Source organism: Limulus polyphemus, unplaced genomic scaffold (genome assembly GCF_000517525.1).
Source record: "Limulus polyphemus unplaced genomic scaffold, Limulus_polyphemus-2.1.2 Scaffold69, whole genome shotgun sequence".
NCBI lineage: Eukaryota > Metazoa > Arthropoda > Merostomata > Xiphosura > Limulidae > Limulus > Limulus polyphemus.
Window position 1 is genome coordinate 1,193,317 of NW_013665679.1, and position 15,940 is coordinate 1,209,256.

At 34.4% G+C, this 15,940-nt stretch overlaps 1 protein-coding gene across 1 annotated transcript in view; it reads left to right on the forward strand.

Annotated features, from left to right (window-relative positions):
* Positions 1–15,940, forward strand: part of LOC106465608 (kelch-like protein 17) — a 64,510-nt gene that overhangs the window by 5,525 nt on the left and 43,045 nt on the right. Inside the window, exons 2-5 of the mRNA XM_013925845.2 lie at positions 378–616; positions 8,465–8,586; positions 12,341–12,562; positions 14,018–14,134. Coding sequence (XP_013781299.2) covers positions 378–616; positions 8,465–8,586; positions 12,341–12,562; positions 14,018–14,134 — 700 coding nt within the window. The remainder of the gene's footprint in view (positions 1–377; positions 617–8,464; positions 8,587–12,340; positions 12,563–14,017; positions 14,135–15,940) is intronic.

Consider the following 15,940-nt stretch of genomic DNA (forward strand, 5'->3'; position numbering starts at 1 on the left):
ACTAAAGAGCAGTCATTAACATATACCTCTTTCTACATTTGAAATATCGGATTTCTGGCAATTTTGTGAAACATAAGATATTAGAAATATGAAATGTATTTTATTGATAATTTAAAGAATCGGAACAATATGTGTGAGTAATAAGTTATAAAAATATAATATCTCCAAAAAGTGACACATCACATAGTCTAGCAGAAAGCACACACAAAGTGAATATATTTTAAAGTGGGATTTAATGAATACTTAAGTTGGTGTGAAAATTTCTTACAAATAACAAAATTGACAGTATAGATGATAATTTGATGTTTTATAATCAGATTTTCATAAAACAAACGCTAATTGTGATTTTCTGTTTCACATTTAAACGATTATTCTAGACGCTACGTTTCATCGACTAAAGTCAACATGCTAGAAACGTTAGCCACGAATGCCGCCCGTCCTTTCCAGATTCATCACGTCAATTCGGATCATCAGGCGGCTGCTTTTACTGCCCTTCATGACATGAGAGAAAAAGGGCAGCTATGTGACGTCACATTGATAGTGGATGATAGGTCAATTGTCGCACACAAGGTAGTTTTGTCAGCATGCAGTGCCTATTTTCACGCCATGTTCAACAGTAGGTGAATCTTATGTCATACTTTTACAAAATAAATCATTAGTATAACAGATAATATTACATGCATTTTTGATAAAGGTTTCGTAACTGTCGCTTTTCTTATATAAATGCTCTTTCCATTCATATCACATTTCCTCAGTCTGATAAGCCTAATTTTGGAAAATATACTGTTATGATAAAGCAGGTCTAATCTTAAGTTAAATAATACATTTTATTCCACTGTTTTAATTTCTTTGTTTGCTCTGCGGACTTTCCATAGTTTGTTAATCACACTTAGCTAGGGCCATTTGGCTTGGATCTCAAGCTCAAAGGGGGCCTCAAATTTGTTTTCATGTGTCATCGTTTTTTGTTGTTTTTTTAGCCTCTCTGAGCCTCTGAGAAGGCCTGCTTATTTTTCAGAACTTTCCTTAGTTGATTAACTCCACATGGCTACTTATTTTTCAGAACTTTTCTGGATTGATGAAGTACACATAGTTGCTGGCTTCTCAAAACTTTCCAGAGTTGATTAAGCACACGAGGCAGATAATTCATCAGAACATTCCTGAATTGGTTAATCCCACATAGTTGTTTATTTCTCAAAACTTTCCTGAATTTGTTAATCCCACGTGGCTGTTTATTTCTCAGAGTTTATAAAGTCGAGCCTTTTAGCACGATTTTTCATAAGCCCTATTCTTCCATTCTTGTCATAACATTCTCACCCTCCCTTAAATGATGTCACCCTTATTGAAGAATTAATAATAATAGCAAAATGTCTCATTTCTATTTTCATTCAAAAATATTAAAAAAAAATTACATTTATGAGGCTCATTCCCCCTTTGAAATTAGTTGATGTACTCAGTCCAGTAAAACTTTCTTTATAGTAATTATTATTTTCTAGTTTTATAAACGACACTAAATCTCGAAAAGCATGAAACTGCTATGAAAAAAGAAAAGTAACTTACCAAACATATATTCAGCCACCGCCCTCCCCCTTTTTGTTTGCATCTGTTGTGCTCATTTGACTCATCTTCCCTAATCAACTGTTTTACACCAATGGCATACAGTATTATAATAATAAAAGGAAATCAGTCAACACTGAATTCTTGTTTCAGTGTAAACTAACCCTAAAGGTTATTAGAAACAGTTCGAGCGTTTGTACAAACGCAAATACACTGTCAAACAAGGAAAACCAATAAATAAGTAAAACTAATTCACAAGTTTCCACCTAAAAACTCTAAACAAGACAAATTATAGTTGCCGGAGCTTCGCTAGAGAAAACTAGTACAAGATTGAACAAATTACCATCATGTTCCGATAGTCATTAGTGATATACTTACAATTAGGAGACCCCTAGGTGTATGTATAGCACAACTAATCACCTGTGTAGGAACACTTAAAAGATACATAGAAACAATTTCTAGATTCGACGCATGTACTCCGACGGTACTCAACGGAAGAGCTCTTTGTATCCCATATGAACAGATCACAGTGAATGAAAGATAAAGGCGTAATTAATTTCATAATTGACATTGTAAGTAAGTATGTGGCCCAATTGCTTCAGATTTTTATTTTTGTTTGTAATTTGTATATATTTTGACTGCTATTTTTTATGGTTTTATATAATAAGATTCTTTATTATTCACACACTTTCCAAAATTAAATGTTTTTAATAGCATGTGTGCTCTTCAAATGATAAATCTACTTCATTGTTTTTCAACCGTCAGTCCGTCACAACCAACTTGCCGGTCTGTGAGATTTCACGAAGCAAACAAACAAAAACTTAAGGAATATTCGTATGTAAATCGTATGGTTTGCGTAGTACTTGCATTTCAGTGGTCCCCGACAGTTTAGAGAAGCAGCGAGCAGGACCTTGGTACCGAAAAAATTGAGAAACACTAATCTATCTATCCTGTGTGAAGGCTAACAAATGAAGCTTTGTATGAAAGTGAAGTTTGTTTTGTTTTATCGACCATGATGTACATAGGATTTTTGGTAATGAAGCATTAGATTTAGGTAAGGTATGAAAGTGAAGTTTGTTTCGTTATATCGACCATAATGTACATAGGAGTTATGGTAATGAATCATTAGCTTTAGGTAAGGTATGAAAGTGAAGTTTGTTTCGTTATATCGACCATAATGTACATAGGAGTTATGGTAATGAATCATTAGATTTAGGTAAGGTATGAAAGTGAAGTTTGTTTTGTCATATCGACCATAAGGTACATAGGAGTTATGGTAATGAATCATTAGCTTTAGGTAAGGTATGAAAGTGAAGTTTGTTTCGTTATATCGACCATAAGGTACATAGGAGTTATGGTAATGAATCATTAGCTTTAGGTAAGGTATGAAAGTGAAGTTTGTTTTGTTATATTGGCCATAATGTACATAGGAGTTATGGTAATGAAGCATTAGCTTTAGGTAAGGTATGAAAGTGAAGTTTGTTTTGTTATATTGGCCATAATGTACATAGGAGTTATGGTAATGAAGCATTAGCTTTAGGTAAGGTATGAAAGTGAAGTTTGTTTTGTTATATTGGCCATAATGTACATAGGAGTTATGGTAATGAAGCATTAACTTTAGGTCCGTTGGACCAATTTACGTTAATTTGACTGACATTGTGATAACTTAAGTGCAGTAAAGATGGAGGTTCCGAAACTGTTAAATCTAATGGACTACATAATGTGTGTTACAGATAAAGTAAGTTTGTTGTAGATTTGTAAATATTTATGTTGTAAATATGATATATAATTTAAATATTTATATCAAAAGAGTTGTGTACATCATATAAAAAAATTTGTATGTGCAAATCAGTAGGTCAGGTGACAATCACAGTCGATATAAAATCGCAGTGGAATAGCATTTTCATATTGTTTAGTGTTTCATAGGTAGCGTGATGTCACCAAACATTTTATTGCTTTTGGGAAATGTATGAAACAGCTCTTTCCAATTCAAAATATTCATACACTCTAATCAAAAAGATGTATTTTCAAAACGGGGATACCCTTTGTACATAAGTGCATTGGAGAACAAAGAAAATAAGAAAAGTGTGGCGTTTTGTAACAGATGAGAATCCACTAACATAAAGATTAGTGATAAAAGCCGTCCAAGTGTCCCAGGCAACATAATCAAGAAGGGCCTCTGTCTAGAAAAGTGACACAAGTAATATATATACATTTTGGTTCCACGACATATCCGTTCCACCCGTCGCGTATTTCAAGTAGTTGGAGAATGTAAAGCGTATTCATACCATTCCATACAAAGACATACCAGTCAAGTCGACGGATGAAGCGGTCATGGATTTGTGTGTAATTCTACTGTTGAAACCAGGGCCGTAGCCTCTCAACTTTACAGGGGGCAGCGTTCACAAAGACACCGACGCTTAACGGGACGAAGTTATAAATATCTTTAAGTTTATCAGTATCATAACACACACATATATATATGTACATACGTGTATGTTGGAATTGTCGATCATAGTTTTATTTTAACAATACACTCGTAAATCATAAATTTATTTTTCTTTTTATATTTTCATGTATAACCATAACTTAGCTCAGTGAAGACAAAGTGAAAACCAATGGAAACCGCAAAATACAATGTACTTCAGTCTAGAAATACTTCATGCATTAAGGTTGGCCTTATAAATGAAAAGAGATTTTTTGGAATTACGGACAGTTCACAATTTGTAAACACCATGATTTATTTCTGCAAAACAAAACTGGCAAACTACAAAACTTTGTAAGTACTGATGTAGACCTACTATTTCAGGAGTAAGCTACAGTTTGACTTGGAAAAATTGTCGTTGGAGTGGGATCATATACGTTTTCTGTGAACTAACATCAGTGGCAGTCCACTGGGGTGATCTTCAGTCATACTTGTGCTGGTCCACAGCTTTTTCACCGCTCACAGTCAATGCTCTGCGAACTGGGAAAATATTCATAATCTCGTGCTGCAAGAGATTCAATTACATCCTTGGGGCGAATGTCAACTGGTATATCATCGTGCAGCAGCTCCCACTTCCCATTTTCCACTTCAAGATTTTCATCCTTTGGAAGAAACTTCTCTTAATACGAAATAACATCCGACACATGTTGTTCTTGTAAAGATTTAAGTTTTCTGGGAACAAGGGCATTAACTGCAATCAAGCTTGTGTGTTCATTTCCAAATCTTGTGTTTAAATCTGAAACGGCATGGTCTATGAAAACATAAAACACATTGATTCTGTAATACCTTTTGGTACTCTGTGAGCTGGTATCTTCTGCAGCTGTATTCGCCAAGTGTCTTTGTCCCAAATATCGTTTGATCTTGCTTTCTTGATAGCCTGTTTGGACAAGTTAGCATATGCATATACTTTGGCCAAATCACAGTCAACTACTTGCAGTGTTCTAGTAACTGAAACGCAATAGCTTAGTACAAACTGTGCCACATGAATACATGTAAGGAAGTATCCATCTGTCATCAGCCTTACGTACGACTCTGCATTACTTGCTACTGCAACATAACCACTGCTTTCGTCTTGAATTATTTCCAATGCAGCTATGACAGTCACACTTGGCTATCAGTGATGACACAGTATAAATCTTAGCAGTCCATCGATCGGGTTGAACTTGGGCACTGTCTCTCTCTCTCTCTTCAAACCTTACTTGATTGCATCATTTGAGCTATGGAACTCCTCCATGTCTTTTTCATCACTCTGTAGTTATTCGTTTAAATGTTTTCATGTTTCCTTATCTTTGAATACCTGTTTATCTACAGCTAGAAAAATCTCCTTTCTCTTTGCACTTCCATTAAGAAACACGTTAGCTTTTCCACTTTGTCAAATAAATTGCGAATCTGTAAAATGCTCCTGCAACTTGCTGCAAGAGCTAATGCTAACACATGTGAGCGACAGTGCACATAGACAATATTTTCATACTTGTTCTTGATCCTAGATTGAACTTCATTTTTGCTTGAGATCATGAAAACTGCCCCGTCATATTCTTGACCTACTATGTTGTCCATATTTAGTCTCCAGTCATTCAGAGCAGAAACTAGTTTACTACTTATTGTATCAGCATCCATTTTACAAGTCCGAACAAAGCCAAGAAAATCCTCTTGAACCTCATTGTTCTGTACATACCTGACAAATATATTGATTTGTTCACTGGTGGAGGAACCTTGGATTTTATCTGCTAATAAATCCCAGTATTGTGTAATTGACTTGGATACTTGGGATCTTATTTCGTACTCACACAATATTATTATCTCATTTTGAATCTGTGGAGATGTACATTTCCTCGCCTTGCTAGCATGTTAAAGATGTTTTGCTAGGTCTTCATTATACTTGGTTGCCCAGTTTACGAAGAAACTGAAGTTGCCCTCTTCCTTTTGCCAATTTCATCTAAATGCAATGCCTCGTTGGCACAAAGTAAGTATGATATCTGTAATGGGCATAATTCCGTTTTTTATCTCTGTTTAGCATCATCTTCTTGCTTATTAAATTAGGCATGTATGTTTTTCCAGCATTCTGCATACAGTACAGAGAGTTTAGGGCCATTTGGCTTGCTGATATATGTTCAATGCTGCTTCTATGATTGTCTAAGTAACTATCCTTCTTTCCAACAGCTTTTTTCCAGTTTTGAAAATCCTGTTTAACAAGTGACAACTGGTCATTCGAATTCCCTAAACACAGACAGTAAGAGCAAAATGCAGTGTAATTATTTACACTATACCATAGCCAAGATCTGTTGAGTTTCCACGCTACATTGTACTTTCTTCCATTCCTGACGGGAAAATTAAAGTTTGCAGATGGTTGAAATTTTGCAGTCTCACTAAGAAAATACACAAGGTAATTTTCATCTGAACGTTGCTGAGAGGGAAAATTTGCTGGATCATAATGCTGCTCGTTGATTGTTGTCTCAATCAATGGAGCTTCTGGATCAAGATGGGATTCCGTTGAGGCACTAAATTGTTACATACCAATGTTATACTGAAAACCCAGCTTCACATCGGCATTTCAACAATATAGTTAGTACAGTTCAACTATATCAAGGATATACTATTACTTGCAAAAGTTGTGAATATTAAATTTACACTAATTTACTTGGCCTAAATCACTGAAATTTGTTCATTTTGAGACATTGGTACAATTAATGTCATTCTATAGATTCTAAGACGTAGCATACACCCTTTTAGAGTTACATTCCCCAGTTAGGCTTACATAGCTCATTCAAAATATGTATATTATAGGACAACTTTTGGTCTTATCATACTACTTAACTAACATAATAATTTAGAAACCGTAGTCAGTTTAATGATAGATAAATTACGTCAATAAATCAATGTTTAAACTTAGGACTAATTTATTTCCAATGTTCGGAAGTTCAGAGGATATTAACGATATGAATGAAGGAATACAAATTAAATAATATTTACCTCACCTAGTGTTTTGTGTGATAAATTGTAGAATTGACTGCTGATTTGGTCTTTTTGTTGGAGCGGGTCCATTTGACATTTTGACCATCATTGTTGTAAGCCTAAATAGGCCTATCTAGGGCTAAGGCAAAATAGATTTCAAACAAAGTTAGAATTAAACTATGTTCTGAATAAAATAACTGCATAGTCACTTTTGCCCCACACTGCAGGTGCCTTATGAAACACGTTTTAATAGCACTTAGTAATTAAAATTAAGGTTCTTGAGAGGTAGCAGCCTGATTACAGTTTACGCATGTTGTGCTGTTCAGTACTTGGAATAGCTTTCGAAGGTCAAAAGAAGCTGAACTTTCAAAGCCAATAGAAATGTCAATTTCGATGAATTTTATTATTTTGTGAAATGAAGCGAATGTGCTATTTTTATCTTGGGAAAACTCCTTCAAAATTTTCAATAATGATAATAGTTTTCAGAGTTGGTAAGGTCTCGCCAAATATTAGTCAATTTAAAATATTTTTTGAATATCGATTGGGTTAATAAATATCTAAGAAAATTTATACAGAATACGACATCTTTATATAAATGCATAATAGCTGAACGAAACTGTCCATGCTTGCAATGAATGACATGGTATTAGGAAGAATTCACGCGCCTCACAACATGACCGAGGTTTCATGAACACTACGTGCACAGTTACGTTTCATCTCAAAATACTAGTAAATTTCCACCTTCTTATCAGTGGTTTTGTCCCCGGGACTCTCAACATTCATATTCCACCTTCTTACCACATATTTTGTTCGTATTCCACCGTCTTACTAAAGATTTTGGTTTCGGAACCCAGAATTCATATTTTACCTTTTTACCATATATCGTCTTTAGAACCCTCAAAAATTCACATTTCACCTCCTCAGTGATTTTGTCTTCGGTACGCCAATATTAACGAGCCACCTTCTTACCAGAGATTTTATCTTTGGAACCCCAACAATATTCCACCTTCTTACCAGAGACTTTGTCTTCGGAACCCCAACCTCTTACCAAAGATTTTGTATTCGGGACCCAAACGTTCATATTCAATCTCGTCATTCCTGCTATATCATGATCATTTTCATTTAGTTAATGCAACTTATTAAATATTATTTATATGTGTGTGTGTGTGTGTAACAACATATATTTTCTTTTGTTTTGAAAAATTTTGAAATTCGGGTTCACGAAAAAATGTATTAATTCACAAAATAATTTTTACACACACACACATATACATATATATATATAAAGTATTTGTAAATTTACAACGTTTCAGAGTTTAAAAAATCTATGTGATATCTTGCATAAAAATTTTTACCTTTTTTGCTGATGCTTTTATGAAATAAGAACGATGAAAATGGTTTTCAATGAGCAATTATTATGATTATTATTATGATCAATATTCTACTAACGTCTATTGTCTTTTGATGTTTCAGACGAAATGGCTGAAAAGCATCAAGCTGCTGTCACGCTTCATGATATTGACGGTGGTGCCCTCTCTTTGTTGATTGAATTTGCCTACACTGGTGAAGTACTAATTACAGAAGACAACGTGCAAGTATGTATTTTCTAATTATAACCAAAATGTCTTAAAAATCGGAAAATATTTTATGAATATATTTCTCTATAAGTAAACGTGCTTTACAAATGTAACATTAAATAAGTGCATTGTATGTATTACACTCCCTTCGATATTTGAAAATATGATTTATTAACTCTTGATAACATTTTGTTTGTTTGTTTAATTTCGTCCAAAATTGCTCAGAGACATCTGCGCTAGCCGTTCCTAATTTTGAAGTGGTAGACTAGAGGGAAGGCAGCTAAGTAACATCACCCACCGCTAACACATAGGCTACTCTGATCGATAAATTAGTCTTTACCGTCACTCTTATAACACAACCACAGCCCCACTAAGCAGAGAACGATTTTTTATTTTACTTTTTGAAGATAACAGATCGCAAACCATGGAACATATAACCCATAATCGGGTATGCTAACAATTGGGCCGCGCTCGGCCTCTCTTACTAAATGATATTTCTACGTAAGTTAAAAAAAAAAAACTGTGTGATTGACAGTTCTTTTCAAGTCGGGAAATGAAGCTGTTAAAAGGTACTTGACCTCAGTTAGTTTGATGATCCGATGATGGCCCAATGGTTAGTGTGCCGGGTTGGCGTCCCGTTATCGCCAAACTCAAATTGCACTCTTCACTTTGGGTCTATGGATGTATTATAAAAATGACAGTAAAATCCCACTATTTTGATCAGAGTTGGCAGTAGATGATGTTCATATATTACTTCAAAACTAGGAACGGTTAGCATAGTAGTTTTCACGAAATCTAAGAAACAGCTCTTATGGCAACTGGCATATGTGATAAACGATAGGAAAATGAATAAACACCACCCACAGATATTAAACCGTGTAAAAATAACAGTCGACTATATTTTCATTAAGAGCGCTGGTAGGCCTTGCGGTAGTACTCTGGATTTCGGAGCTGGTGAGCTGACTTCGAATCCATGCAATGCCGCAAAATATCCCACCCCCCGCACTTTAAGGTGTGGGTGCATTATAACAGTGACAGTCAAGCCCGTACAGTGAATGAAGTGGTAGGGTGCTGCTGACTGGCTACTTTTCCTCTGGTCAGTAGCTCAAAATAATGAACGACAGCAGATGGCCTTAATAGCTTTGCGATAAATATGAAATACATATGTTCTCATTAAATTCACTCTTCTACTTCTTTTGGGTCAAATAAAGAAAATGTAATCAAAATTGTTCTCTTTCAATAAAACCAAAAGACATTTAATTGAATCGTGCTATGAATAATACAGAGATGAACCAATATTTTTTTCGTTTTTCAATTAATTTTTGTTGATAAACTTTTATATAAGTAGTATCTCTATAATACTTGAAAAGCCACAAAGTACTTCGTTCGAAATACTAGTGGGAAATCTATGGTCATAATAAAGATATATATATATATATATATATATATATATAACGTTTTTGTGATAGTGCTGTAATCATCTTAAAAATTTCTTCCGTAAATAATGCCCCCCAGTGGCACAGCGGTATATATGCGGAGTTACAACGCTAAAATCCGGGTTTTGATACCCGTGGCGGGCAGAGCACAGATAGCCCACTGTGTAGCTTAGTGGTTAATTAGAAACAAACAAACCACAAATAACACTAACTGGAACTCCAAGTACTCGGTTACTTTCGATTTTCATAGCTTATTATTAACTAGTTGGAGTACCCATCCCCTGGACGGAAGTTATGTTAATTCATGATTAATGAAAGGTTATCTTAGGACATGAAAAGTTTCTTCCCTTTGTATGTAATTTCCCATGGAGCTCCATACTGAATTTGGCGAAGATCCGCCCACAGGAGGTGAGGTAAAATGCCCATAAAAACCGCAAAAAGCTGAGAATTCATATGTTTCTCCCTATGGACCCATTCACTCTCCACACCAATTTTGGTGAAGATCCGTCCACACCTTGGGAAGTATTTACATGGACAGACAACAGACAGTATTATTATATTTATATAGATATTAGATCTTTGAAGACATCAGACATATAACAAATAGATTAACAAATTAATTCATATTGGTTCGGTCTTAAGGCTACATAATGCTCGGTGTATGCAATATATTTAGTAATTTCCAACGATCAATATATTCAACAATGCATTATGATATATTTACGGATATACGAGTGTCACTGTACTGTTACAAACTTTTAGCCCCCCAGTGGCACAGCGGTATGTCTGCGGACTTACAACGCTAGAAACCGGGTTTCGATAATTTAGCAGTGTAAGACTAGAGGGAAGGTAGCTAGTCATCACCACCCACCGCCAACTCTTGGGCTGCTCTTTTACCAACGAATAGTGGGATTGACTGTCAAATTATAACGCCCCCACGGCTGAAAGGGCGAGCATGTTTGGTGTAACGGGGATTCGAACCCGCGACCCTCAGATTGAGAGTCGAGCGCCCTAACCACCTGGCCATGCCGGGCCGTTTCTCCTTTCCGTGAATGATTCTTTTTTCAGTTCGAAAGAGCCTAGCAGTTATTAAATATATATTTTTATGATTCTCCTTTTAACTATATAAAGAATGTCAGCTTTTTTTACCATATTGATACCAATAAGATGTTGAGAACACCATATCCTATTTTAATATAATTTAATATATTTGTAGACTTGTACATTTTGACCATGTTAATCAGCTTTAATTAGAAAAGCTTTACTACGATCACTATAATTACCTAGATGTTACACTAACGTGAGTGGAAATCGTATTATTTAGAAAAATAAAATTTGGTAAAAGGTGCCCAAGCAATATCATATCATACATTAAAATAACTAATTAATTATTCAAAAATAAACTATGATTTCACGAATACTCTAACAGTTTCAGATGGTTTAGTTCTCAGTAATAGTAGTAAGCAAGCGCCTTAAAAAGAACATAAGACGGTGAATCTTATTTTGGCCAAACGAAATATAAAAAAAATCTTAAACAATCTATATTTTATGAAAATGGATTGGTTGAGCTTGCAGAAGCTACATACATCTATACACTGTTAAAAATGTAGAAAGATACAATATGTAAAATCTAATTTTGACTGCCAAAAGATCAAAGATTGAATATGTTTAAAAATAGACTTTCTGAAACTCGGATTTAGGTTGGTCTACTCTTGTAAATATCCCTTTCAATATAAGTAAAATAATATAAAATACCTCGTTCACCAGGGTGTGCCATATGCTAAAAAAAGTACACATCAGGGTTATTTTCATCGTTGAAATAAACGAAATGTTAAATTTGAAATAACCAGAAAGTTAACGATAAAAATGCGACTTTGACGCAATAGTTCAGTTATAATGATACTAATGCTCACAAATACCTTACCTGCTCATTTAACAACTAATGCCTCAGTGGCACAGCGGCAAGTCTGAAGGCTTATAACGCTAAAGATGGTTTTCGATACCCATGGTGAGCAGCACAGACAGCCCAACGCGTAGCTTTATGCTTGACTACAAACAAACAAATCACGACTAATAACTAAAATTTAACCTAATATGAGTAATTAAGGGACATCATACCCTCATCTTATCTCAGGATTCAGGGGGCCTTTATTTCAATAGTTGAACTTGTCAGCTGGACCACAATCGTATCCTAAAATATATCTAGAATGCTATTATATATTTAGTACAAAAAATGTCATGGTATGGTATTACAACCGTCTGTCTTCAGCATGATCGATGTTTAATACAGTTACTTAGCTTTTCCGTATTATAATAACGTTGACTTTTCACCGTAGGCCCTTCTGCCGGCGGCTAGCCTTCTGCAGGTAGCCAGTGTTCGAGAAGCTTGCTGTAGGTTTCTTTTCCGACAGCTACATCCTTCTAACTGCTTGGGAATTCGAAGTTTTGCTGACGCCCATTATTGTGAAGAACTACATCAGAAGTCCCATAAATATGTCCTCCAGAATTTCAAAGAAGTATCTCTGGGAGAAGAATTCCTAGTACTGCCTTTCAAGGAGGTAATTTGATAATGGATCAAGATTTATTAAATGCGATTTCCACCAGGTGGTTTTTAGGTTATATTAAGGATCGACTGGTGTTCGAATATCGCGTAAGTTGATGTAAAATTCGTTACTTTCCAATTTCGTCAAGTAACTGAAAACAAGTTTTAACCTATCTTCATGCCACATCAATGAAGGATTATTAATATGACTACTTCTGTCTGATGGCTTGCCATTGAGCATAACGTAAATATTACGAGACGATTAACCATTGGAAAGATGTTTTTTGTGTTGTTGTTAATTGACAATAAATAATTGTGTTGAGTATCTTCTAAAATAGCGCTGTTTTTTCTTTCTATAATTTTACGTACACTAATACGTATATGGACATGAATAATACTTTTTTTGAAATACATAAACGATTTATAATGTTTATAAAATATTTGAACATCGTATCAAGACATAAAGAGTTGAATATTTTAATAAAAAGAAATCCAATGAAAAGGTACAAATTTATCACTAATTAATTATTAATGAAGTATTCGTCTTAGAATAAAATGATTGCTTATAATTGTTAATTATTTGAAATTTAAAACTAAATCAGAGTTAGATTTGAGCCTGCAGATCTACTGACTGGTCATGTTACTGAACCAATTAAGATATTGAGTTTGCATGCTACAACCAGAGAGTAAGCCTCCAAGTATCCCAAGTGTTTATGATGAAAATCATTAGCCTGCATATGTTTTTATTTTCACATTAATGTTAATCAATCCACTCCATATTTCAAATCAGAGGTGTGTGAAACTTTTACATACCTTTATCTGCTATGAATTGCTACCCAGGATGCCTTTCGTTTAATAGCAGAACTCTGCTGTGCTAGATCATGATGACAGCCAAAAATATATTTAAAGTACTATATTATATGCATTACAAACAAATAGGATGTTAATTTTAACGCAGAAAACTTCGAAGCTATGGAAAATCAAACTGCACTTCAGAATTCTGTTTTGTTTTATGCTTTCCTTTTAATTAGCACATTACAGATTTTAAATAACACATTTAACAACAACATTTCAGATATGTTTTGTCTACACAAGTCATGAATATTTGGAGTTGAATTCTAATATAAACGTTTAAAATATTATTTTAATTATATATAAATGACATTGTTGGTAATAAGTAAACTTCGTTAATAATAATAATAAAATAATGCGAATGTTTATCCACTGATAGTGTGACAAGTTTTTTCATAGATTCGCAAATAACTATCTTAATTCTTTAACTTAACTGACAACATTAATTAATTAATTACCTGACACTGTAAATCTGTTAATTTGATTTTTTTAAATAGCACAATTAATTGTTGAACTGCACATTCTACAAACTATAGATGTGTTATAATTTAGATATGTTTTGTCGTTAGAAAATTGTTAATTTTTTTAAACTATTTAATTCCCATTTGTACATCTTTAGGTTTCAGACTTGGTATCATGCAACGAACTGAATGTTACTTCTGAAGAAGATATCTACAGTGCCGTGATATCATGGGTTAAATACGATATAGAATATAGGAAACAGTACCTCGACCAAGTAAATATTATGTTTCTTTTGTTATTCTTTTATACTTGAACTCTCGTAAGATTGTTAGTTACATTATACAATAAAGATTGTGGACTAAAACCTTTAGGGTAGAAACACAGTTTTAAAAACAGAGATTCAAACCTTCCAATGGTGACTGTTATATTCTTCAGTGTGACACCTATAGTATTGGCAGTTGAACCTGTAATGACCTGAGGCTTGCAATGGTGTAATAAAAGAGCCGTATTAGGCATGAATTTCTATGCTAAGACCACAATTTATATTATTGCCCGTCACTTATAATAGCTATACCAGTGTCTCCGGTACGTAACGGACGACAAGGTAGGCATTAAAAGGCATTGAATGAGAAATAGGTAAACACCATATTCCCCAAATGAGAAATGGGTAAACTGAGTTTTGATTATACTAATAGATATGATGGACATCTTCGTCCATAATTTAAGAAATACTATTTATTAAAACGACTCCCTTCGTTTATAACAGCTGGCCTGAAAGCTCATACCGAAAGCTACATCAACACAAATATCACAATCCATTGTATCACTCTTAAAGCTGGTTTGCCGCAAGTTTCTGCCTTAAAACATTTATAAGTATCTTGTATATATTAATTTGTTTGTTTGTAATTAAACACAAAGCTACTAAATGGGCTATCTGTGCTCTGCCAACCACGGGTATCGAAACCCGGATTCTAGCGTTGTAAGTCTGCAGACATACCGCTGTGCCACTGGGGGCATATATATTAATAGCATTATTTTCTCACGTTTATAGATTACATAACGCACACAGTACCTCAGTACGCTGGTGAAATGGCATCTTCTCCAAACTCTCTTATTACCTTGCGTCAGGTTCTATAACTTTTAGACAATATTTTTAAGTGGTGCTCCTGTTAACAAATGAAATTAAACGCACTAATAAGGCAAGCAGGTATCCTTAGGAGGGCTCCTAAAACATCGTAAAAAATACCTAAAGTAAAACTTTGTCTTTATAATATTGTTGTAAAATTTCCAACTGTTAAATTCTTAGGTTAAACTGGAAACACTGCACTTATAAAACATTAATCAAGTCTTAACTGTATTCTTTGCACTGTAGCTAAAACAAATATTGTTCTCCTCATAATTAGCTCAAGATTTGTAAAGTTAAATCATCCGTTATAAAGTATGAGTGTACGACCACTCTTTATATATGATTATTGTTTATATCTTTAAATTCACAAACAGCATTCTGTATACTGCTTATCGCTTACAAAGTTATACTCTAACATGTTTCTTACTCAAAAGTTCAAGGGTACTACTCACATGGTCAGTGCTTCCTGTGCAATGTTTGGACGCCCGTGCATCTAACTGCTTTTCATCACGACTATTTTCCATGATAATATTTGACTTTTTTTCTCTCTCTCTCTTTTGGTTACTAGTTACCCTTTAACTTAAATTTAGAAATACTTGCGAATTCGCCTTTCCCTATAGTATTCACCATTCTGTTGATTCTCCATTAAGTTTTATTTTTTCATGCATTAGTAGGGAAAGAATATGGCTAAATCCATTTGACCAACCCGAGAATATTTCTTTAAGATGTTGTCACGTCTGAAACAAGCATTATATGTATTTTGCAGACATGAGGTAATAAACTAAGGTTTGTTGGTCTGGTCGAATCAATAACACATTACAGTATAGAAGTACACAATTGTATATCTGTGCCTTGCCCACCTTGGGTATCGAAATCCAGTTTTTAGCGTCATAAGCCTGCAGACTTTCCGCTGAGCCGCTGTGTGTGTGTGGGATGGTGGGGGGGCATATCCTC